This window comes from Acomys russatus, chromosome 2 (assembly GCF_903995435.1).
Source record: "Acomys russatus chromosome 2, mAcoRus1.1, whole genome shotgun sequence".
NCBI classification, from domain to species: domain Eukaryota; kingdom Metazoa; phylum Chordata; class Mammalia; order Rodentia; family Muridae; genus Acomys; species Acomys russatus.
This window is the reverse complement of record NC_067138.1, coordinates 76,499,835-76,525,443: the sequence shown is the minus strand read 5'-3', so window position 1 is coordinate 76,525,443 and position 25,609 is coordinate 76,499,835. Positions and strand designations below refer to the sequence as shown.

Here is a 25,609-nt window from a genome sequence, read left to right as displayed (position 1 = left end):
TTGGGCTAAAGAAAGCATTTTGTAGACTAGATATCCTGATTACACTTGTATTCATATTTGGAGTATGTACATACCTCTTTTTTAAATTTTTTTATTAATTTATTCTTCTCACATCTCAATGGTTATCCCATCCTTTGTATCCTCCCATTCCTCCCTCCCTGCCATTTTCCCCTTATTCCCCTCCCCTATGACTGTTCCTGAGGGGGATTTCCTCCACCTGTATATGCTCATAGGGTATCAAGTCTTTTCTTGGTAACCTGCTATCCTTCCTCTCAGTGCCACCAGGTCTCCCCCTCCAGGGGACATGGTCAAATATGAGGCACCAGAGTTCATGTGAAAGTCATACCGCACTCTCCACTCAGCTGTGGAGAATATTCTGTCCATTGGCTAGATCTGGGTAGGGGTTTAAAGTTTACTGCCTGTATTGTCCTTGGCTGGTGCCTTAGTTTGAGTGGGACCCCTGGGCCCAAATCCGCCTATCATCATATTCTACTTGTAGGTTTATAGGACCCTCTGGATCCTTCTATTTTGCCATTCTCCCATGCTTCTCTCATCTAGAGTCCCAATAGGATGCCCTCCCTTCTGTCCCAGTTTTCTGGTAAGTGAAGGCTTTCGTGGGACATGCCCCTTCGGCTAGTATGCAGATATAAGTGAGTATATACCATTTGAGTCTTTCTGCTTCTGGGTTAACTCACTCATTATATCATTTCTAGCTCAATCCATTTGTCCACAAATTTTGAGAATTCCTTGTTTTTAATAGCTGAGTAGTATTCTATAGTGTATATGTACCACAGTTTCTTTATCCATTCTTCTACTGAGGGACACTTAGGCTGTTTCCATGTTCTGGCGATTATGAATAAGGCTGCTATGAACATAATTGAGCAAATATTCTTGTTGTGTGCTGGAGCATCTTCTGGGTATATTCCAAGGAGTGGAATAGCTGGGCCTTGAGGAAGCCCTATTCCCATTTTTCTGAGATAGCACCAGATAGATTTCCAAAGGGGCTATACTAGTTTGCATTCCCACCAGCAATGAAGGAGTGCTCCTCTCTCTCCACATTCTCGCCAGTATGTGGTGTCGCTTGAATTGAATCCACACACATAAGGTCACTTGATTTTTGACAAAGAAGCCAAATCCATTCAATGGAAAAAAGGTAGCATCTTCAACAAATGGTGCTGGTCTAACTGGAGGTCTATGTGTAAAAAAATGCAACTGGACCTATATTTGTCACCTTGCACAAAACTCAAATCCAAGTGGATCAAAGACCTCAACATAAAATCAGAGACACTAAGTCAGTTAGAAGAAAAAGTGGGGAAGAGTCTAGAACACATTGGCACAGGAGACAACTTCCTGAACAGAACACCAACAGCCCAGCCCTTAAGGTCAACAATTAATAAATGGGACCTCATGAGGCTGAGAAGCTTCTGTAAGGCAGGAGATACTGTCAAGAGATCAAAGCGACAACTTACAGACTGGGAAAAGATCTTCACCAACCCTACATCTGACAAAGGTCTGATATCCAAAAATATAAAGAACTCAAGAAATTAAACACCACTAAACTTAATAACCCAATTGAGAAATGGGGCTTGGAGCTAAACAGAGAATTCTCAACAGAGGAATATCAAATGGCTGAGAAACACTTAAAGAAATGCTCAACCTCCTTAGTCATCAGGGTAATGCAAATCAAAACAACTCTGAGATTCCATCTTACACCCATCAGAATGGCTAAGATCAAAAATTCAAGTGTACCTACCTCTTTAAGAGGCACACACAGATTTCTCCCAAAACTTGTCTATGAGTGAATATATATACATATACATATGCTTATATGTGAGCTTTTAAATATATGGAAATATATGTACTTCATTCAAACTTTTTATGTATGCTTATGTGGGTTCATGGTCCTTGTCCATTAATGTGTTCTTGTGCGTGTACTTGGTATTCTCTGCATTGCATATCTGAAAACATTCTTTTTGCTGAGAGGAAGGATAATATTAAAATCATAAGGCTTTCAAAGAAAGGATGAGCAATGTTACAAAAGCCCTAAGGCCAGGCACCTTTGGCCGTTCCCCTAGAGCAGTGAAAGGACCAGCTTCCAGCTCTCTCCATCCTTGGTGCTCTTGAGTCTTCCTTAGTTTCCTCTGAGGAAAAGTGCTTCAGAGAGTTAGGCAAAGATGCTGGAGAAATAGAAGACTGAGCAAAGGCCTGTGTCGGGTGAAGAGGCAATTTGCTGAAATGCCCAAGTGGGATTGCTGCTCCAAACAGCACATTCTCTTAATATACACAAAATTAAATCTTAATAATGCAGCAAGAAGTCCATTAACCCCTCTTGATCTAAGGCTTGCTTCTGCCAGTTCTCAGTCCACAGGGAACCGGCTTGTTTCACCTTCTGTTCTATAGGCCCCTAAGATAGCCAGAGCTGACATGGGGAATATTTATTTCCACTAACTCGGGGCCTTAACTCCTAGTATTCACTTACTATTCACTTCTCTACCAATCTATCGATGCATCCATTTATCCAATCATCTGTCCACACATCCATCCTCTGCCGATCCATTTACCTGTCAAAAGATAACTGAACATCTGCTCTTTGCTGGACCCTAGGAGAAGCATTCAGAACGTCAGAAAGATGAATGGAGTGATTCACATTTACTTTCCCTTCCACCTACTGTCCCTGAATCTCAAAGTGCAATTGGATGTAAAGTCATCACTAAGCTAGAATTCTGTAGGCTCAAAAAGAATAGATGCGTTTCCTACTATCCAAAGGGGAAGGGGTGTTGATGAGAAGATGCACATAAGCATCTTGCTACGAATTCTGTCATGTTTAGGAATATAGAACCTCATGATGCACTTGGATCACCTTCATCTGGGAGATTTCAATCGATTTGCACAGGTACTAGGTCAGTCAATAATTACTGTAGAGTTGGGGTGCTTCTATATTCATTTATTCATGTATAGTCTTATCGTTATTTGCTAAGTACACAATCCATGCTCACATTGTGCTAAGTAGGAATGACAAGAAACTTTTAGAAAAGCCCCAACCTCACAGTATTTCTGCTGTAGTAGAGGGGACCGAATATTAGCTCAAAAATCCATAAAGAATGGGATAAGTACTGTGTTATGGAAATAAAGGGAGTTGTGGGCATACATGGAAAGTTTTATCAACCCAGATGTAGTATGGAGTGGTATATAGCAAGACAGATTCCAAGAGATAATATTACCAAAAAAAAAAAAAAAAAAACAAAAACAAAAACAAAAAGAAAAAAAAGAAAAAAAAGAAAAAAAAGGAGGAATAGGTAAATATACACACCAGAAAAGTAGAGTGAAGTAAAATAGATTCAATTACAGGGCAGAACAGTTAATGGTGAGAAAAAGACAGTTACATTGTGCAGAGCATAGTTGTTGGCAGTGAGGTAAAGAGGGTTCATTTTGTAGAACAGTGATGTCAATCCTGAGATAAGGTGGGGCATGCTTTACTTGATGAGTATATGCACAACTCGAGAGGCCAGGGTCTCAGGGTTTGTGGTCCATGTCATCTACATAGGTGGTGCATGCTGGTCTGCATGCCTACTGCACTCCTATTTGCATGTCCCTCTGCCTTGTTGATTCATCTGAAATGTGGAAGTGACCTTAGGATGCTGTTTCCTGCAACCATCTCTGGATAATAGAAACAGAATGTAATCTCAAGTGTCAGCCCTATAAACCATTTTAAATTCTCTAGAGGTATTAACTAGTTCAGGTATGACTAGCATAACTCCCAGGTCTGTGTTTTCTAACTACTACTCACCAACTAATTCACCTGTTATTTTCACTTTTTTATCTCTCTCTCTCTCTCTCTCTCTCTCTCTCTCTCTCTCTCTCTCTCTCTCTCTCTCTCTCTCTCTCTCTCTCCCATTTCTTGAAATCTCTTCTCCCTTATTATTTTTTTTTCTTTCATCCTTCCTTTTTTATAACTAAAAACATCTTTTAGGGAGTTAGTAGCTCCGGATTAAATTCAAGTTTTGATGCTAATCACATACTTATCACTGGTCTACAGCCCAGCTCTATCCTAATCAAGAGCTACACTGAACCCAGCACATTTTTCAAGACTACTTTTTAGAAAAGAAATAAAAAAGACAGAATTCTGAGTCTAGATAAGCTGGGGTCAGATGATAAGGGAGGGGTGCACCCCTTTCTGAGAACTAGGGGAGGGGGCATGAGAAGGGGAGGGTGGGACCAGGAGGGGGCCTAAATCTAAATGAAAAGTGAATAAATTAAAAATAATAATATTTTTAAAGGAGGAATTAAATTTAATATACATTTTACTTAATGTAACTTATATACAATAGTATCATGTCAACATGGTGGCAATAAGACAACTAGTAACTAGAAGCGCAGAAGTCATAAGTTTTTATACTAAATCTTTTCCAGAGTATAGCTCAGTGTTCTGCTTATTTGTCATTTTGACAACTGCCAAACTCCTCAAACAGGGACGGGAACTGAGTTCTATGTACAATCCAGCGGGAACTGAAGGCAAAGGATTCCTTCTCTTGTGTTGGTGGGGTTCCATTAGAGGTGATCTCTAAGCAAGTCTATGGGATGTACTTGAGTATGCAAGGGAGGTACAGGGCTGGCAAGAAGAACTGGCATTAGAACTGGCCTAGAAATCTGGGTAAGATTTCAGAAGTCAAATATTTAGGAGAAGGATAGGGCAAAGTCTTCCTGAAAGTAAATGGCTTTTCTTTGTTCAATTCAGAAATTCATCAGTATTCTAAAAAACATTCCAATTGTTCTAGATATCAGATTTTATGTCTCAGAATGTACTGTGAAGTTTTGTTCTCTAAGTTTTTTATTTTATTCATTATATGTAGTGGTAAATACTATTAAATGAGTAGCCTGCAATTATCAAATCATTGTCATTAAAACTAATACAATGCTTACTATAGGCCCTGCAGGATCCAATTATTTTCTATAATAGATGTCATCTCATGACAACCCCAGGAAGCAAGTACAGCTTGTGTCACTATTTTTTTCCATGTCAATATTGTGTGTGTGTGTGTTTGCCTGTGTGTGTGTGTATTATAATTTATTCACATTACATCCCAATTGTTATCCCCTAGCTCTTTCTTCCTGTTCCCACTCTCCCTCCCTCTTCTGCCGTACTCTACTCTCCCAGACCTCTGAGATGTGGGGTCCTATCAGGTCTCATCTGTATACCCTGCATCCCCTTCTTGATCTGAATCATGAGCGTGATTCCTAGTTCCAGTCAAGGCAGGCTAGTTCTAGGGTCTCAGCCTATACTGACTACTACTAATGAACTAACTCACTTTTGATAATTTTATTTTGTTTTTTAAATTCTGCAATTTTGATATACCTATACATGAGTGAAATATTATCCTATGTATGCCTATTTCTACCCCAGTCTTTCCTGTGTCCTGCCCAACTTCTCTTTCACTTTTATCTTTGTTTGGTTTGCATTTTTTCTAGTTTGTTTCTTGGCTTCTTTGTTTTAAGACAAGGTCTTGCTATGTGGCCCTGGCTAGCCTGGAGATCACTATACAGTACAGTCTGCCTTCAAACTCACCACGGTCAACTTACCTCTGCCTTCTGAGTCCTGGAATTAAAGGTGTGCCCAGCCACATCTGACTTATACCTCTCTTTTATTCTGCTTTCTTTTTTTCTTTTTTCTTTTCCCAATCTCCCATCCTGCCTTCCTTCTTCATACCCTGTGTCCCTCTCATCTTCCTTGTCTCATCTTTTTTATTTCTCTTTGTGGTAGCTGGGACTGAATTTAGTGTTTGCTTTGTACATTCTTAGAGCAGGGTCTACCATTGAACTAAAGTCACAGTCTAATGCTATTTGATACTCAAGTGGTAAAATGAACTAGAGAGACTTCTCAATACCTTTCACATATTTACGAATTTGTTATTCTTGATAATCCCAAGAGGACAGATGAGGTTTCTGTTGTTGTTCTTTGTTGCTGTTTTCTTGAGTACTGCTGATATTGCTAATGACTAAAGTGAGAGGAGATAAATTCCATCCAGTTCTCCACAAATTTCTGGATTTCCTTGTTTTTTTATAGCTGAGTAGTATTCCATAGTGTAAATGTACCACAATTTCTTTATCCATTCTTCAACTGAGGGACATTTAGGCTGTTTCCAGGTTCTGGCTATTATGAATAAGGCTTCTACGAACATGGTTGACCATATATCCCTGTTGAGTGGTGGAACATTTTCAGGGTACATTAGGCAATGGGCAGGACATTCTCCACAGTTATGTGGAGAGCAGGGACTAACTCTGGCATGAACTCTGGTTCCCCTTATTTAATGACCTCCCCTTTGTGGGGAGCCCTGATGGCACTCAAAGAAAGAATAGGCAGGCTACCAAAATGAGACTTGATAGCCTGTGACCATAAAGTGTGGAGCAGATCCCTCTAGGGCATGGACCCAGGGGAGGGGAATAGGATGGAGGTGGGAGGGAGGGAGAAATGGGAGGATACAAGTGATGGGATAACAATCGAGTTGTAATCTGAATAAATTAATTTTTAAAAAAGAAGATAAATTAAGAAATGTGGTCATTCTGTCAGCAGATAATGGAAGCAGGAGTGTGGCAGCCATGACTACATATTGGCCACATTTAGAGCTTTTCACAATCTTCCCAAAAAATAACTTATTAAGCATACCCAATACCATTATAGCTTAGTTCAGTTAAGAATCTACATATAAATTTCCAGGAAAACTCATGGAAGAAAATATAAAATATTATAATCATATTTATGTCTCTGTAAGATATATTTCATCCATACCTTAATTCCTCTACCTATTCACCAATCACCTAAAAAGTATCCTGGCCTCTCTCCACACATCCACCTAAGCATTTATCTATCTTCTCACTCCTCTTTCTTATACCTATCTTTCTTCACTCTATATATCCATAACCTGTCATTTGTCTGTCTAAAAAGGGTGGTTAGAGGAGAAATAAAAGGTGGATGTGAGGAAAAGTAAGAATGAAATTGAGTTGAGGAAACAGAAGAAAAAAGAACAAGGGCAAAACATCTGTTCCAAATCATAACCTTTCTTAGTAGCGAATGACCTTTTTTTCATTTTTGTATTTGTTTAGGCATTTTACAGCCTGATCTCAGCCCCCTCCCTCCTCCCTTCGCTGTCCCTCCCTCATACTCCCCTCTCGGTCCCTATTCCATCTTTTCCTTCTCAGAGAGGTAAGATAATGCTCTTGAGATGTACGTACATTTACTTGGAGACAGACTTTAATGTCTAAGTATTATTCAATAACCATTTCTATAATGGGATCTACAGGAACTTCTGGATTTAATCTTTTACCCTGTGCCCTTGATTTTCTAGGTATGGCGATGTTTAGGCAGGTTGGTTGTGTTCAGCACCCAAGCTGTGGAAACCCTCTTCCCCCATTGAAATTGGAGCAAGCTTTCTTATCTTTTTTTCCTTTCCCATGCAGGAGAGGAGGCTTTGACCATGTACATGGACAAAAGTCGCCTTGACCGGAAGTCAGGGAATGCCACTCAAAGTGTTGAAGCTTTACACCAGCTTGCATCATCCTACTTTGTCGACCGTGATGGCACCATGAGAAGGCTCCATGAGATCCAGATATCAACTGGGGCAATCAAGGTACAGCTTGAGGGTGCATTTAAATTCTCAATAAAAATAACCATGATACAGACATTCTAAGAGCAAATAACAAACTTATGTCTTCATACTAGTGAACCTCATTCTTTTATTATAAATCACTCTGATGAATAGTGTCAAATGACCTCTAATATAATGAATATCTTCATGAAGGTGGCCTTATTTATTATTATGGCTATGGTCATTGTAGAATTATCCACAACCATATTGGTCTATGTTAAATAGCTGCTTCTGTGGATAAATATCCATTTACAAATGAACAGACAGGTGCTATGCTTATTTGAGACAATAGAATTGTCTCTGTCTTAACTCACCTTTAGGACGGAGCCTTTAGTCACATGTGATTATTGAACACTTTATGTCTACCAAGGAAGTACATTTTGAGCTGATTCAATTTTAACTAATTCAAAGTCAAGCAGATATGCTGCATATACTAGCACTGAACTCTCTCTCAAGTCAGTGACTTAGAGAACAGGAAATTTAAGATTCCATTTCCAGCACAGTGAGTTAGAGATGACCTCCATAAAGAAAGTGTGGGAGGATATTCTTACAATAAAGGATTAATTTGGAGGAGCATATTTTTCCTTGTCCTAAATTTTCTAAAACTAGATTATGCCTGCATTCTGCTTCTGAGTTTTCACTCTAATTTCTGAATAAAATATAGATCCTGGCTCATATTAAGAATTCCTAAGACATCTCTAGGTAAATGGGACAGAAGAGAAGGTCAAGGTAGACTCAGGCAGCTTGGATCAGAAATTGATCACTAGAAGATCCTGTGAGGGATGGACAACATGACTCAGGAGGAAGGTAGTAAGGAAGAAATAAATCAGGGGACAGACAAAGCAGCTTATCCAAGAAGAATCACCTATTTTGGGGGGATTATGTTATTAAGGAACTTGGCACTGGGAGATCTTTATGAAGCCATCAGTTGGAGAGCTGCAATGGGCTGGTGTTCATTACTACCAAATGGTTCTCTTTCCCCAAATGGGGTGTAGAATTGAGATACTGAAGCCCTGTCAGGAGATGATGATCCTCTTCTGTGCATTCTGGACTGTGCAGTCCACCACTTTAGGCGGGGGGGGGTATCTCAAACAAATTCCACAGAGGCTTCTCAGTGATCCATTCTTGCACTGGCCCTGGCGATGGTTTTATTGTTATTGTTTTTGGTTTCATTTTTGTTTTTTTCTTTTCTTGCAGCTATCTCACATTACCAGCAGAACTTGCCCCTCGTTGAAGTTTGTTGAAAGCCAGCCTCTGACGCAGTTAGAGTAGCTACAGTGAAATAATTTAGTAGTCTTAATTCTTACTCACCAAGAAGTATGCTGTTATTCAGCAAATAAAGGAGGGAATTCTTTATAAAAATAAAAATAAAAATCGTTCAGCTGGTGACCTGAGTTTGATCTCTCCTACCCACATGAAATTGGAAGGAAAGAACAAACTCTACATAGTTGCTCTCTCTGGTGTGTGTGTGTGTGTGTGTGTGTGTGTGTGTGTGTGTGTGTGTGTGTATGCCAGATGCATGGTCTCCCTTCTATCACATGCACCTATGTACAGGTGTACATATACACTAATGATGATAGTGATGATGACAGCAAATTTAAAAATATACTCACTTTACCTCTTCTTTTAACTAAAATATTCACTTTACATCCTAGTCATAGCCTTATCCCTCTTAGCCTCTCAGTCCCAGCTTCCCTCTTTCTTCCCCTCCCCCTCTTCTACTCTGCAGATAAAGGAAAGCCTCTTTTCCCATCCACTCCATCTTATCATATCATATCTGGAGTGAGTGTGTCCTCCTCCCCTGTGGTCCCTCAAGGCAGTCACACTAAGGGGAAGGGATATATCTCTTTATATAGGAGCACTGTTAACTTTACATAGAACGTGAACTGGAGGTTGAGGAAGGGAAAAATACCAGCCTAGGATTACATGGGTGGAAAATGACAGAGAAGCCATGTGTTGGCTTTCCCACAAGTTGATTCTTCTCTCAGTGGGGGCTGTACTTTTACAGTTGAACACAAACTTTAGCACAGCTCCAAAGAATGGCTAGTAAATGAATGAAGGGGCCTTTATATACTAAACCATTTTAATTCCAGTTATTTTTAAATAGCTGTTCCTTTTGTAACCACCTTGAATCTTGTAATACAAAGTCACATTTTTTTTATCCCTGCTGTGGCACTGATTGTAGTTATTGTTGAAACTTCTTCCAAAAATGGAGACAATGCATTGTATTTGTCTGATAACAGTGCCTTCGTACTCATTGCAATTTATAGAGGCATGTTGTAATCAGCTGGCCATTTTTGAACACTCCCTATTCCAGGCACTTATAGTCATCACATGTGTCCCACAGCATCCCTGGAAGACATTGGCAGCTTGAGCTTGCTGACACTTAGAAGAGCTATGTGCCTTCCTTATGTCACACAGCAAATAAGTGGCCCAACTTAGAACTGATGCTAGTTTTCCTGGTTCTGAAACCTGGGCTTTACAATTATATCATTGTTCTTCAATGTATCCATTCATATAAGACTTAGCATAACTTTGTTAAGAGAATGCTGGTTATAGATAGTGGACATTGTTGTTTAAGGATGTACATTTGGTCATATGTACTCTCCTGCCTATTTAACCAGAGCCACATACTGGTATAAGACAGAAAAGGCATTCAGGAGACATCTAAGGTGTGGAATCACTCTTTTGGGTCTGCTAGAGACCAGAATGCCTGTCTTACACTTTTCTTACTTCATGTCCACTCTAGGTCACAGAGACACGCACTGGGCCTCTGGGCTGTAACAGCTATGACAATCTGGACTCTGTGAGTTCTGTCCTTCTGCAAAGCACGGAGAGCAAACTGCACCTTCAAGGTAAGAAACTAATTCAAAATAGGGCAGTACCAGAGGATAATTGTTACAGAGGGTGATAATTGTTCCGGAGAGAACTAGTAAGACTGATGTACATGGCAAACAGAGAAGAAGGAGAAGCCAAAAAAACCAATGAAATTTAGAAATATGGCCATTAGCAAGATATGATGTGATATACAAGAATTTTAACATATACAGAACATTGAATCTATGGTTATTAACAGTTTTCAGATACAAAAGTATGAACATGTGAGCTTTATCTCATTGTTTTGATAAAAATGTATGAGCAGTATTATTTATAGATGGCTGAGGCCCCTGACTTACTATATATTAAAGTTTCATATCTTATCATCTGAGTTTCTTATTGATTTGATTTCTAGTGTGTTTTGGAGTATGATGTCTTACTCCCCCCCCCCCCAAAAAAAGAATATTTTGTAGAATACAATTCTCTGTAATTTCTTTATTGCCTCATTGTCTGTAGTTTAAAATAAAAAAGACACTACTTTATGCAGAGTTAATAATCAACCATGCTCAATACTGGCTGAAATATAGAAAGACATATTTGGATGTGACCTTTACCTTTAATATTGTGACCATCACAGGGATGGATTTTTTGTAAATGTTTCTGTTCATTCATTCAGTTCATGTCAAATTTAAAAGAATAAATTTAGCATTTTTAAAATTTATATCACAGAGAGGAAAGGAGGCTTATGAGGTTTATATATGTGTGGGGGGTATTACAGTACAGATGATGTTATAATGTACACAGTATTTCTTTTACTTTTTTATATTATAATATATCATTACATCTTTTCGTTAAGGGTTTTTAAATCTACATAACAATCTCAATTTTCTACATGTGCAATGTATGTGAGCTATGTTACATCTGTGGGACATAATAGCAAAATATTATACATAAAGAATTTTCTAGAATAAAAGAAACTGATCTAGCATTAATTAAACACTGAAAAAAATTTATTCAATGTGATTGGTCTTAAAAATGTAAAAGAAGAAAATTAATTCTGTAAGGAAATGCTGAAATGTCAAAAGAGGTTACTTTCTGAGAGTGAAGTTACATACTATTTTAAGCTTCTAGATGCCTTTTCAACTTTCCTTCAATAATCACATACTAATTTTAAAGTCAGAAAAATGGTATGCTTTGACTTTGCAAAGACAAAAATCATGACCTTCTCAAAAAGTATATGATAAAGATGACTTTTACTGTCAGTGGGAATAACTTAGATTGAGACTGGCAGGCATAGGGTTTAGAAGAGCCTAACAAGACTTCAGTGTTCTAGTTCCTTGACAGTTCTGTGATTCAGGTACTTGTCAAAGACCACAATTGGAAAACAGTATAACCAGGCCTTAATAGTGTCACTGGGAATCCTCAGTGACTGTCTCCTAGAGAAACTCAGGCCAATATAATTGTTTTGTGTTTCAACACAATCTCTCTCACACACACACAAACAAACCCCCCCACACACATCTCATATACTAAGAAAAATTAAATTACTCCTATTAATAGACAAAATAGTACATAGATATTATGAATTAATTTTTAAAAAACAAAAAGGTACAGCCCATATGCCTTGAATTTACTAGAATCTTGAGCATCTTCAGCAGGTTCATGTGAAAACTGCAGCAAGTCTTTGGAATTATACTCAAGATTTCAATCCAAGAAGTTGGATACCAATGTGTGTTTTCTCACTTGCTGTACATGCTGAGGGTACACAAATCTGTAAATTATAATTGTGATAAACTTAGTAACATATATCAGATGTAACTACCAGTGACAATTATGAAGTTTTAAGACACTTGGAGTCTAATTTACCACTAATCCAGTAAAGCTTAAGGTTCAAAGATTTGTCACCTTCTGTCCTCACAGTTTCATGTTCAAATCATGTATTCATTTTCATTGTGGATTTTAAATTTATTCTCTCTCAAAAGCATTTCTGTGTAAGACCCTTCCCTCTGAGTATGAGACGTCTATGGGTACCATTACTAGAAATATGGTCATCACACAGGGAGTTGACAGCCCTGTGCTCCTCTGAATTTGTCAGAGCTGAACTGAAAGATTGGGCCCATATTCAAGTATCTCACATTACAAATAATGGTGAGAAACTAGAGTGTCTAGATAAATGTCTCCAGTAAAAGGAAAGATTTACTTGAAGCACAAAGGATTTTCTTAAATATACCTGAAACACTGACTTACAGAAAAGAATTATCTTCACTAATATGGGCAAAGTGGGCCAGGATCAATTTAGTAGGAAGGGGATAATAATATCCTAGATTTATTTCGGTTTAAAATAAACCTTTTTTTTTTTCTGGTTCCAATGAATTAAACTAGGACTTCAGCCCTGTGACACACATGCTGTATCACTGAGCAAGACACTAAATGCCAAAATGGCATACTCAAGGCACATTCTTACTCAAATATGGGATAAGCATCTTGCTGATGCACTGGTTTCCAGTTTACTAAGTGCTACAAGATGTGTTTGGCAGAAATTCTATACAGATAGATTATTTAAGTGTGATTTAATTGAGTTTTGACAAGAGTAGTTTTATTTTTTACTAATTTTTAAATTTTAATTTTAATTATTCTACCTCTGGATCACAATTTCTCTTCCCCTCTTTCTTCCCAGTCCCTTCATCCCACCTCTTATCTCTACCCCTACTTTTTCTTTTCCACCGCCATGGATGTCAACCAGCCATGGCATATCAAGTTCCAGTACAACTAGGCACTTCTTCTCACACTGAATCTAGGCAAGGCAGTTCAGTAGGGTAAAAGGTTCCCAAAGGCAGGCAACAGGATCATAAACAGCCTTTGTTTCCACTGTTAGATGTCCCATAAGAAGATCAAGTTACACACTGTAACACATATGCAGAGGGCATTGGTCAGGCACATCCAGGCTCTCTGGTTGGTGTTTTACTTTCTGTGAGCACCTATAGGCTCAGGTTAGTTGATTCTGTGAGGTTTCTTGTGCTGTCTTTGTACTCTCTGGCTTCTAAAATTCTTCATGCCCCCTCTTCAGGATTCCCAACCTCAGCCTAATATTTGGATGTTGGGTCTCTGCATCTTTTCCCCTCAGTTGCTGTGTGAAGTCTCTATGATGATAATTGGGCTAGACACCAATCTATGAGTACAGAAGTATATCTCTAGGAATTATTTCATTGACTTTTTTTTTCTCATTTGTGTTTGGTTCTGTCATGGGTCTCTGGGTTATCCAGCCTTTGGTTCCTGACCATCTTGACAGATTCATGGATTCAATTCCTCTCTTTCCATGTTTGTCAATCTGAGCCAGTCAAAGTTGTCCACCCTCACAATTTCTAAGCCACCTTTACCCCCAATATATCTTGTAAGCAGGATACACTGTAAGTTGAAGGTGCCTCGGTTGGTGTCCCAATCCTTCTACTGGAAGTCTTGCCTAGACATAGAGTATTTTTAACTAAGTCTTTTCTAAAGGCTGATATTGACTTTTATGAACATGATGAATCTTCACATGTTTACTGAAACTATGGCTCAAATACAAAACTAGACTACAATCTTCTGTATACACTTCTATCTCTATATGTTTTATGATAACTATGACATACCTAGGCAGTATGACCTGAACAACTCTAACATAGAGATACAGATATATATATATATATATATATATATGCATAATTATGTATGTGTGCATGTATGGATGTGTATATACATTTAAAATCCATTTCATTAATAAGTTAAGCAAAGTAATAGAATGAAGGTTAAAATTAACACAGCAGTTACTTAAGGAAACATGCATTTTTCAGAGAGGTCGAAAACAGCAAGAAATGTAGTAGATTTTATCAGCGAAGTTTGTGGGAGTTTTGTAGAGGATTATTCCCCTGAGAAATATACACACTATGAGACCTAAAAAATTAGTGGGAAGGCAGGAGCATATATGCAGAGGTGAACAGAGGAGTCTTTATAATGTAGCATACATGGAAATTAAAGTATTACAAGATTAGAGCAGAAAGCTCAGTGGTGAGAAAAACAATGTTTCAAAGTCTATGCAGCTTCTAGTGTGCACTAATGCAATAAACAAAAATTTAAGAAAAGTAGACATCCTGGAAAAATTCTCAAAGTTGTATTAAGTGAAAAGGACTATATTTTGAAATGTTATTCTTTCTCTGTGTAGACATAATAAACAATATGAAATTTGTGTCAGGTGGGGACATTGAGGTTAGAGAAAGAGATAGAGAAATAGACCAATTGGAGAGCTACTTAGCAGACATTATGACCCAAGCTCAGTAAAAAAAAGAGGGAGGCATGGAGGCATTTAAATAATTGCCTTATGGGATGTGAGGATGCTATAGTGAAGATGGACAGACAAACATCTATGATTCAAGGCAATGTGTAATGTGTACAGGAATAGGAAGAGTGAAAGTAGAACATAGGACTTTGGGGATTCAAAGAAAAGGATAGTTAATATTGTCTGTCAAGGTGAAAGAGTGATATCAAAAGACATCAAAGGAAATCAAAGAAACTTCTTAAAAATAAGACAGAAGGCTATACTTGACTTTAATAGACAGTCATGCAATAGTCTGGTAATACTCAGCATAAATAGAAAGAATGAACATTGAACACATTAAAGTTAAACTGCTTTTATAAAATGTATGGTTCATAGAATGTAAATGTTACTAATGCAATGGGTTACAAATTCTCATATAAAATATATGAGGAACTTCTATATGATATTTAAAAAGAAAGTTAGCCTAACAAAAAAGTACATGGATAAAGCACAGGTACAAGTACATTACCAATAAGAATCTCTAGATGAGAAACACCTGAAAAGATGTTCAACTTACCAGGAGATGCAGATGAAAACCACCATCTATAATACCAGAGGATAACAATCCATGCTACTAATAAAAAACAAAACAACAACAACCCTGAGTACCATGAAATGAGAAATGAAGGCATGGGAGCTTATGCACATTGCCAAGGGGTGCATAAATTAGTTAAAACCGTTTTTCAAAACCCTTGATAATATGTACTGAAAATTGCATGTATCCTTTGGCTGTGGCCCAAAAATATCAACATCTAGAGATATGCCAACAGAAATGTATCCAAGTTCACAGAAACTCATCAGTGCTCCTAGGAAATTCATTCAAAATAACAAAAATAAAGGAAACTCTTAAAATGTATGTCCATCCGCAAGAAAATAAATATATTCACAACACAGATCCCCATGCACGATGAAAAAGAGCATATTACTGCTTCATGCAACAGTATCAGAAAGTCTCACAAATCTAACACTAAAAGGAAAATAAGCCAAGCACAAAATGTATGTATGCTATGTAACTCCTATACTGCTCTAAATTTCTAAAACAAAGAAAAAAGGTTTTTACAAATCCAAGAGAGTGTAGAAACATTAGGGAAGACAAATGGGACAATGACAAACAAGAGAATAAATGAAGTTCTTTGTGCATTAGTAATGCTATGTAACATGGACTAGCTAGTTGCACGTGAGTGTGATTGTTTTGAAAATCCACGTAGCTAAGTACACATTATTTTTATGTTTGCATTTTACATATACATTATGCATCCATTCAATATTTATTTAAGAGTACATTCAATCTTGACACTTCTGCATAGAGGAATTGTAAATGAAGTGGAGGTACAAAGGATAGTTCAGCCCAGCTGGAAACGGATCATATGGACTAAGGGTAGATGAGACAGTATGAACAGTAGTTATCATGTATTCAGTAATTTCTCTTGTGTCATGGACAGTACCAATCTACTCGTGTCAGAATTATGTTTGCTTCCTGATATTTATTTTGAATTACTATTTTGATTTGTTTTGTTATTTGGGGGATTTTAGGACTCACACGGTTTTTCTGAAGATAGAAATAATATCCTTATTTTACAGGTGAAAAACTGAATTTTGTTGAGATTGTTCAAGAAGGATTTGAGTTGTAATTTTTATGTAGTCTTCCCAACCTCGCAGGTCTTCCTAAAAATAATGTAATTGTATATTCTTCTGTCTGTCTCCTCATTTTTTAAACGTGGTGGTGGGAGAGGCGACATGATGCTGCATAAGTTGACTTAGGAAAACTAAAGCTGAAATGGACACTTTAAAGCTCTGTCACACCATGTGGTATGACGTAATAGCTTCACTATCAGGGTAGAAGGAGACTGGGATTCAAGGAAAAGAGAGGGTTGGATCCAGAGATTAAATATGAGTGAAAAGATGACGAAAAAAATCAAAGGCTATTAGCAACTATAACACCAACAACTAAACTACTAGTAATAACAGCGATTGTATAACGATAACTTCTTATTTTGTGATTCTTTCTTCAAGAAGCCCATCACATGTTTTGCCAACGTAGCCGTGTAACTTACTATTGTTACCATCCTGTGAAGTACAAAGATAAAAGCATTCTGCCTCAGTAGCTCAATGATGTAGAAATGGATGGATAGAGAATAATTTTTTGAAACATATAGATGGCGTCAAATTTTACCTATTCAGAAATTCATGCATTGCTTTAGCAGTTTTAATTGAGCGTCTACTACATGTCAAATACAGTTTTGGGAACTGGAGAGAAAACAGTGAGAGAGTTCTCTTTTATTTTGGAGCTGAAGATCAATAGTGAGTAGCAGACAATAGCACAGGAACCAAGAATGTCTTTTCTTCACAGTCAAAGAGTAGAAGGGAACAGCTTTTGCAGAATGTACATCATAGAAAAAATTTAGTTTGAATTTCATCTGGATAAACATGAAAGCCACTGAACTTCAGGTTTGTAGTATAAATGGCTCACAATGTCTTTTGAATAGAAAAGACTTTTCAAAATGAGAGCTTGTACATGGAGAGTGGCTGGGAGGCTGGGTTATCTATCTATCACCGTGTGAGAAGATAGTTCTATGGTAGTCCATGAAGGCAATGAGGAGTTTGGGAATTTATGGAAATATTTTAAAATACTGTGTTGACAATATTTGGAAATGAGCTAGAAAAAACTTGTGAAAGATAAGAGGAACAAAATTGACCCCAAATTTTAGAAGAAACATTTGTATTGGGATTGACAACTTTTGACGTGTCAACTTTATAGGAGGTACACTTTTTGATGGGCTTGAGGAATTTAATTTGAACCTAAAGGTGATATATTTTCTAAATAAAAAATTCAGATGGGCCGTGAGAATTTAGAATATCTGAGACAAAAGCTAAGGCATAAATCAACAACATAGAAAGACTATCAAATTAAACAAGGTTACCTTTTGAGAAAGTGTAAAAAAAAAGAGTACTATCATTGTGACAGAATTTAACATAGACAGGTTTAAACAGTTAGATTATGATGATGAATAAGGAGATAAAGGAGAACAGGAAGCAAAAACACAAGAAAAAGTATGGACTCGGTGTGATCATTCAGTCAAAAAAAAGGCTTGCTTTGTAACAACAAAGGATATGAGTTTGATTCCATGAATCTATAAATGTAAAAAAATTATGGATCTTGTGCCACAAACTTGTAATTTCTGTTCTGGGAGATGGATGCAAGAGTAAACGTGAGCCACAATTGGCCAGTTGACCTAGATTATTAGGCAAGTTCCATGAGATTCAGAGACCCTATTAGAAAAAAAAAATGTATCTACTGGGTGGCAACCTCCACACCACTTATATGTACATTATGTGCAAACGAGCACACAACCATTAACACACATGAGAAAGAGGGAGGATGGAGAGGAGAGAGAGAGAGAGAGAGAGAGAGAGAGAGAGAGAGAGAGAGAGAGAGAGAGACCTAAGTAACAGCTATTCGGCAAGGCAAGAATCTGAGAGCTTAATATTACCGAAGCCAGGTAATGAATGTTTTTGACAGATGGTGCAGGTGGTGACTGCAGAAGATTGAAGTACTGAGCAGACAGATACCCAGAGCACAATGGCCAGGCAGTTTAGCTGAAGTAGTAAATTCCAACTTAAATAAGAGGACCTCACCTACAAATACAATAATAAGATGTTGATGGGATTAAGGAACACATCCCACCTAACTTCATATTCTGACCTGTACAAACAAACACACACACATACACACACACACACACACACACACACACACACACACACACACACACACAATATGTATTTTAAAAAACATGGACAATGGTGAAATGTATAAAATGATGCTGATATAAAACTGAGGAGGACAGGATGGAGCAGCAATGAAGTGTAGGTGATCTTTCGAAGAAATGTTTCCTATCTCTTACAGAGTGAGGTTCTGGGTATGATGACCTCACAGGTGAACTACTCAGGACGATTGCATTTAGCAATGCAGTTACCTAAGGACTGGGTCATCAAGGTTTATTTTCTTTATTTTTTACCTTTCTTAAATGAAGAATCAAAAAAAAAACTTTATTTGGCTGTGGAGATTATTCTCTAGACAGGGAAAGATTGATGCACTAGGCATTAGAAAGTGATTGCAGGATCAAGGTTGAGCATTCAAGAGTAACTGGCATTTCACATATTACTGGAGTCATCTAACACAGAGAGATGATATGGTCCACTCTGAATTGAGGAAAAGGAGAAAACGGGTTTTGGTGAGGGACAATTTGTAGGTGTGGGATGGGCAATATTTTGTTGGACTTCTTGATCAGTCTTCACAGGCTTAAGTTGTATGATTTCAGATTTTATTATCTCTGCAATTGGATTGCTGTTTATAACTGATGGTGTGTAAGTTTAATTGGCAAGGAAGTCTTTGCATAGGTGTACCAAAACAATGGTATGTTTTATGATGAATGACATTTTTTTTTTTTTTTTTTTTTTTTTGGTTTTTCGAGACAGAGTCTCTCTCTCTCTCTCTCTCTGTCTTGGCTGTCCTGGGCTAACTTTGTAGACCAGGCTGGCCTTGAACTCACAGTGATCCACCTGCCTCTGCCTCCCAAGTGCTGGGATTAAAGGTGTGCATCACCACCGCCCGGCTGATGTATGACATCTTATACACAATGCTATATTCTATTTTAAATACCTGTAAAAAGGAAGTGCAGTTATTAGCTTCTTCCATTTCTAATAGAGTAAGATGGGTGGGAGGGCAGTGAAGGTCACAGTATGGGAAGCTGGATCTTTGCAGTGATTACCAGACAACTCTTCTAGCTTCTGATAGTACTGGATGATCCATCCCATGGTAGATACCTGTGTGGTTTCTCAAGGATGAATCAAAAGCTGCTGCTTGTCCCTTTCAAGACCTTCAGAGCTTCTTTGGAAGTTCTTTCATAACCAATCTGTTACTAGTATGACTCCCTATTAAAGCCTACATTGCTCCTGTGTTAAAAACAATGTCTTTCTCCCATCTTAGGACAATCTGTAGGTCCTTCATAAATATTGCTCAAAAATATGTTATGGGTAAATTAATGAATAAAAGGATGACATAATGAACAGGCCAATTAATTTATAGATGTTCTGTTTTCTGTCACATTATGAAGAATTCAATCCAATGACTATTTACTGATGGTCTGTAGGATGCCAAAGCCATACTGCTTCAGATGGATAGAATGCTTTGTTTGTGTATGTGTGGGAGAGAAGGTATTCAGAAATAGTTTCTTACCATTATGTTCTGGTAGGCTATTTCAAAGATTAATGGGCTAGCTAACAATTTATGTGGAAGAATCCTAAAACCTGGCACTGGGGTTTTCTTTTAAAATTCTGACTTCAGAAGCAGCATTTTCTACCCTTGCACAGGTCTTCTGTTCAAAGTTTTACTTGCTTTTTATTTATATTTTTGATGAGCATACACAATAGTAATTTCATGTAACCTTTTTATAATCTGCATTTTTAATTCTTGCCCCCTGTGTCACCCCATTCAAACCTTTCCAAACCTAGAGTTCTCTTACCCCCTTTCACATTATAGAGGTTTTTCTAATAAATAGTATTCTTAAAGACATCCCACCTTTCCTCCTGGGCTACTCTGCAGTTGGATTCTGCTGGCTTTTCAGAGAAAGCCATCTTGCCATCTTGCTTATATAATTGAGACATTTTCCATTTCCCTTATAAAAAAGATTGTCTCAAGAAAAGGCTTGGACAGAGAAAAAACAAATGAACTTCATCATCATTTCTACCTTTGGTGTAGTAAGTGGCAGCAGATATGTTACTGCAGCCTTTGAACTTCTGTTCCTCATGTAATTCCTGTGATCATGTGTTAGTATGACCTATGCCTTTGCTTTATTTATCTTTGCACCATATATGGTTTATATGCTTGGCTGTTACCAAATAGTCATTAGAAATATGGTGAATAAACATGTATAAGTTAATTGAAATAGCCTCAACACATATTTATGTTGCATAAAATATTGAAAATACCACTGTTATATTTTCTTTTTTCTTTTTTTTTTTTTTTGGTCATTTTTTTTTATTTATTAATTTATTCTTGTTACATCTCAATGGTTATCCCATCCCTTGTATCTTCCCATTCTTCCCTCCCTCCCATTTTCCCCTTATTCCCCTCCCCTATGACTGTCCTGAGGGGGATTACCTCCCCCTGTATATGCTCATTAGGTATCAAGTCTCTTTTTGGTAACCTGCTGTCCTTCCTCTGAGTGCCACCAGGTCTCCCCTTCCAGGGGACATGGTCAATGTGAGGCACCAGAGTACGTGAGAAAGTCATATCCCACTCTCCACTCAACTGTGGAGAATGTTCTGACCATTGGCTAGATCTGGGTAGGGGTTTAAAATTTACCGCCTGTATTGTTCTTGGCTGGTGCCTTAGTTTGAGCGGGACCCCTGGGCCCAAATCTGCCTATCATAATGTTCTACTTGTAGGTTTCTAGGACCCTCTGGATCCTTCTATTTTGCTATTCTCCCATGCTTCTCTCATCTAGAGTCCCAATAGGATGTCCTCCCCTCTGTCCCAGTTTCCTGGTAAGTGAAGGCTTTCGTGGGACATGCCCCTTGGGCTAGTATGCAGATATAAGTGAGTATATACCATTTGAGTCTTTCTGCTTCTGGGTTAACTCACTCGTTATGATCATTTCTAGATCAATCAATTTATTCACAAATTTCAGGAATTCCTTGTTTTTAATAGCTGAATAGTATTCCGTACCACAGTTTCTTTATCCATTCTTCTACTGATGGACACTTAGACTGTTATATTTTCAAAATCATCTTTCAGTAACAAAGTTGGAAAAGAAATATTTTAAAATCAGGCTTAATTTTTGCAGTGCTGTTCCTTTATAGACATTGTTATTCTATGTGTGACCAGTTATCTGCTCTGCCAACTAATCACTAAGTATTGTTCTCCTTACTATAGAAATGAGGAAATAAAGAACATGAAACTGGAGAAACACAGAAATTAGTCCGTTACCTTTAATTTAGGCTTAGACAAATTTTTTTTGAACAAAGGTAAAAAAATGCCACATTCTGTGCCAAAATGTAATAAGAATGGCTTCTATCTCAGCTGATAATATTTTTCCCATTGGAAATCTCCAAGGCTCATATAGCTCTTGGGTCTATTGTCTTCCACGCTCTTACTAAGATGACCATTATTCTATGCTTACACCATTCAATGACTAAAACCCCAATGTCTTCTCTGTTCCTTCAACAAATTATGTGATCAAATCTGTCACAGTGATAGCCCACCCCCTGGTACCAACTTTTCTCTTAGTTACTTTTCTGTTGCCTTGATAAGACTCCATGGTCAAAACAACTTATAAAAAAAAGTATGACATTGTCTTCAATTTTCTGAAGGTTAGAGTCCATGATTGTGGATTAAAGGCACTGTGGCAAAACAGCTAAGAGTTCATGTCTTGATCTAATATGAGGAGGGCAAAAATCCCCTGGAAATGGCATGAGTCTTTTGGAAACTTAACTCCCACTGCCAGTGACATACATTCCCCCAAGAAGTCCATACCTCTTAATCCTTCTAAACAATGCCAGCAGTTGTGGACCAAGTATTTAAATATATGATCTTATAAGGAGCATTTTCACTCAAAGTTTCACTGGTTTCTTGTGGATCTAAATTTACTCTATTCATAGGTGGAATGCTGAATAATCAGAAAATTGTAGCATAGCATCAAGAGAAATGCCCTTGCACAAACGCCAGGGATGAGAAGGAGAAAATGATAGGACATGAGCAGCTCGTCCCTCCTCATAAAGACCCTCTTCTCTCAAATACAATCACCTATGTGCTCTTCTGAACTCAGGGAAGAACAAGGAGCTCTTGTTCCCTGTGTCTCCTCACAAGGAGTGACTGCTGGTCAGAATTGCTCTTGTCTGATCAACACCAGCCTAAGAAACAGTAGTCAGTGTATATGTTTCTGCCATCCTGAAACTGGGTAGCACACTCCATGGCAGTGCTTTTGTGACAAATGGGAGTGCTGACTATGGCCAAGCTGTTTGCATGCAAGTGTTGACTTTTCTTTCGATGCCATGGAACACCTTTTTTCACTCATTTTCAGAAGAAGGAGGGTTATTGGCAAAATTCAGGTTGAATCTATCAATCAAAAAGAAAATAGAATAGAGAGGCTCAGAAGACAAGAGTTGATGATCATAAGACACTTGTCTAGTGAATTAAAATTTTCAACCTGCCTGTATATTTTAATCTGCAAAATGGAAATGAGAACACATGTTGCTCATAGCATTTTTCTGCATTTAATTAGAAAATGTATACTTATCAACCAAAGGAGGTGATACAGTAACAACGATGACTATTGGTGGATAATTATTATATATAAAGTATTGATAATTTATTTATATCAAGGCATCATAAGATTTTCAACACAAATCCATTTTCTTCATTTAAAAATACAAACTTACAGAACTTCTGTAATTTGCAGGTGGCAGGGCAGGAAATTGAGCCCACGTCTACTCAAAGCAGCCTGAGATCTGTAACTTGACAGCATGTTTCCCAAACCGGGATGCAGAAATAAAGTACCATGATGTTTTTAAAAGCAATTATTTTTATGGGTTTTTTTGTTCCTGTGTTTAAAAACACTTAAAGCTATATTACTCTGTGTGGAGAGTTTGAACTTGCTGTAAAGTGGCCTGTCAACCTTTTTATGCACAAGTATAGCAGATTTCCTTAATGAGTCTCAAAACAATCTATGGCCAGAAGAACAATGCCCTCATAATTGGTGATTTTTCAACATCAGGTGTTCCAGGAATGTGGGACTGTAAAATCTGCTACCTGATTCTGTAAGGAACTCCAGACTCAGACTCAGGCAGGAAAGAGATGGGGATTCTGAGCAAGTGTACACTTACTGGAGTGAGAGTGCTGCTGGCAGGAAGAGTGTTAGGCAATTGGATGTCTGCTGTGGTCACATACGCCTGTTTCTTTCAAATAAACCTGTGGTCAATAATGTTGCATGAAAATCCTTATAGATGGGGTCTATGTGGCAATTTGGTAAATTTAACAACCAAGGTCCAATAGAATGCTTTTCAGTCTCATTGATTGAGCAGAAATCAAACATTAGGATAAACAAATCCTGAATAACTCAGCCCAAATGATTTCTTCTATTGACTGCATATAGATGCTGAACTTGTTTATTTTTAAAAATGATTAAGTCAATGCTTATCTATTACAACAATGTACCTTCTAAATAAGAAGCTCCAGCACAGTTCACACAACATTTTCTGATGTGCCTTTAGTATATTTCAGACACAACATATCTCTTATATGCACATATATCTCCAAACGTTCTATTTTTTCTAAGAATATTTTAAGTGTGTGTGTGTGTGTGTGTTTGTGTGTGTGTGTGTGAGAGAGAGAGAGAGAGAGAGAGAGAGAGAGAGAGAGAGAGAGAGAGAGAGAGAGAGAGAGAGAGAGAGAGAGAAATGGGGAGAGGCAAAGGGAGAGGGAGCCTGAGCCGGAGACTGAGAGGGAGAGAAAGATCCAAGCATGTTCAGGTGCTCAGGTAGGCCAATGGAAGATATTGGGTGTTCTGGAGTTACAGATGGTTGTAAGGTGCTGGGTGTGAGTGCTATGAAACAAACTGTTGTGGTTTGGAAAAGTAGCATGCACTCATAATGGATGAGTCAGTTTTCAAGCACCAAATTTACTTGTTCATTGTTTATTTCTGATCTACATAGCATTTAGTACATGTAGATGCTCAATAAATGTTAATAATTTAAGCTACTTGGAACTGCAAAGTTAGTGTTCTTTGAATCATATGTTCTTGTATGTGGCAAAATAAAAGCAACATAAAATTTAACATCATGGCAATTATTAAGATGTACAACCTAGTAGCATTAAGCATTTTCACAATGCTATGCAGTTATCATAATAGATTCCATAATATTTTCATGTCACAAACACAAATTGTATACCTAGTAAATAGTCATTCTTCTTCCTCTCTCTTAAACCCTGGAAGTTACTTTCTGTCTCTGGATTTTCTTATTCTGGATATTTCAAATAATTAGACTTTTAGAGTATGAAATTTTCAGTCACGCTAATTTCCCTCTACATGTTCATAACTTATTCATGTTAAGGTAAATAGCAATATTCTGTTTTCATGGCTGCATTAGTATCCCTGGCAAGGCCATGCCACATATTATGCCTGTTCATCAATTCACCTTTTCCTTTTGGCAATTGTACACGGAGCTGCTCTGAATTTTCTGAAGAAGTTTGGCTTGAGTGCTTGTGATGTACATGCAGAAGTGAAATTACTGGATCATGTGGTAATTAAGAGGAGAGAGGAATGGGGGGATACAAGTGATGGGATAACAATTTAGTTATAATCTGAATAAATTAATTAATAACAAGAAAAGACATTAACGAAGAGCAAATGAATCCATAATTGCCATGAGGGGGCATGTGCACATTTGTTACCTAGATTAGCTCCTGAATGGTCTCTAAAGAATAATCATATTTTCTGTGTAAATAAATTAATTCAAGACTGGAAAAAAAAGAAATTAAAGATTTGCTACAAAACCCAGTATTTTTTGTAAGAGATTACATGATTTATGTAGTGTTTCCTTGTTTTGAGAGAAAACTATATTCTTCTGCTCATCATGTGCTAGGAAGTGCTGGACCATGGGGAGGGTGTATGACCATCTGAAAGATATTGGCCTTAGCAGGATGAATTGCTCCAAGCAGTGTAGTACAAAAAGACATGGCACATGCCACATCTACAAAGATACTTGTCTTCACTCTTCTTTTCCTTTGTCTTATGAACAT

General features: G+C 37.6%; 1 protein-coding gene across 1 annotated transcript in view; it reads left to right on the top strand.

Moving 5' to 3' along the window:
* Brinp1 (BMP/retinoic acid inducible neural specific 1) overlaps window positions 1-25,609 on the top strand; it is a 196,361-nt gene that overhangs the window by 119,457 nt on the left and 51,295 nt on the right. Inside the window, exons 4-5 of the mRNA XM_051163228.1 lie at window positions 7,453-7,622; window positions 10,390-10,495. Coding sequence (XP_051019185.1) covers window positions 7,453-7,622; window positions 10,390-10,495 — 276 coding nt within the window. The remainder of the gene's footprint in view (window positions 1-7,452; window positions 7,623-10,389; window positions 10,496-25,609) is intronic.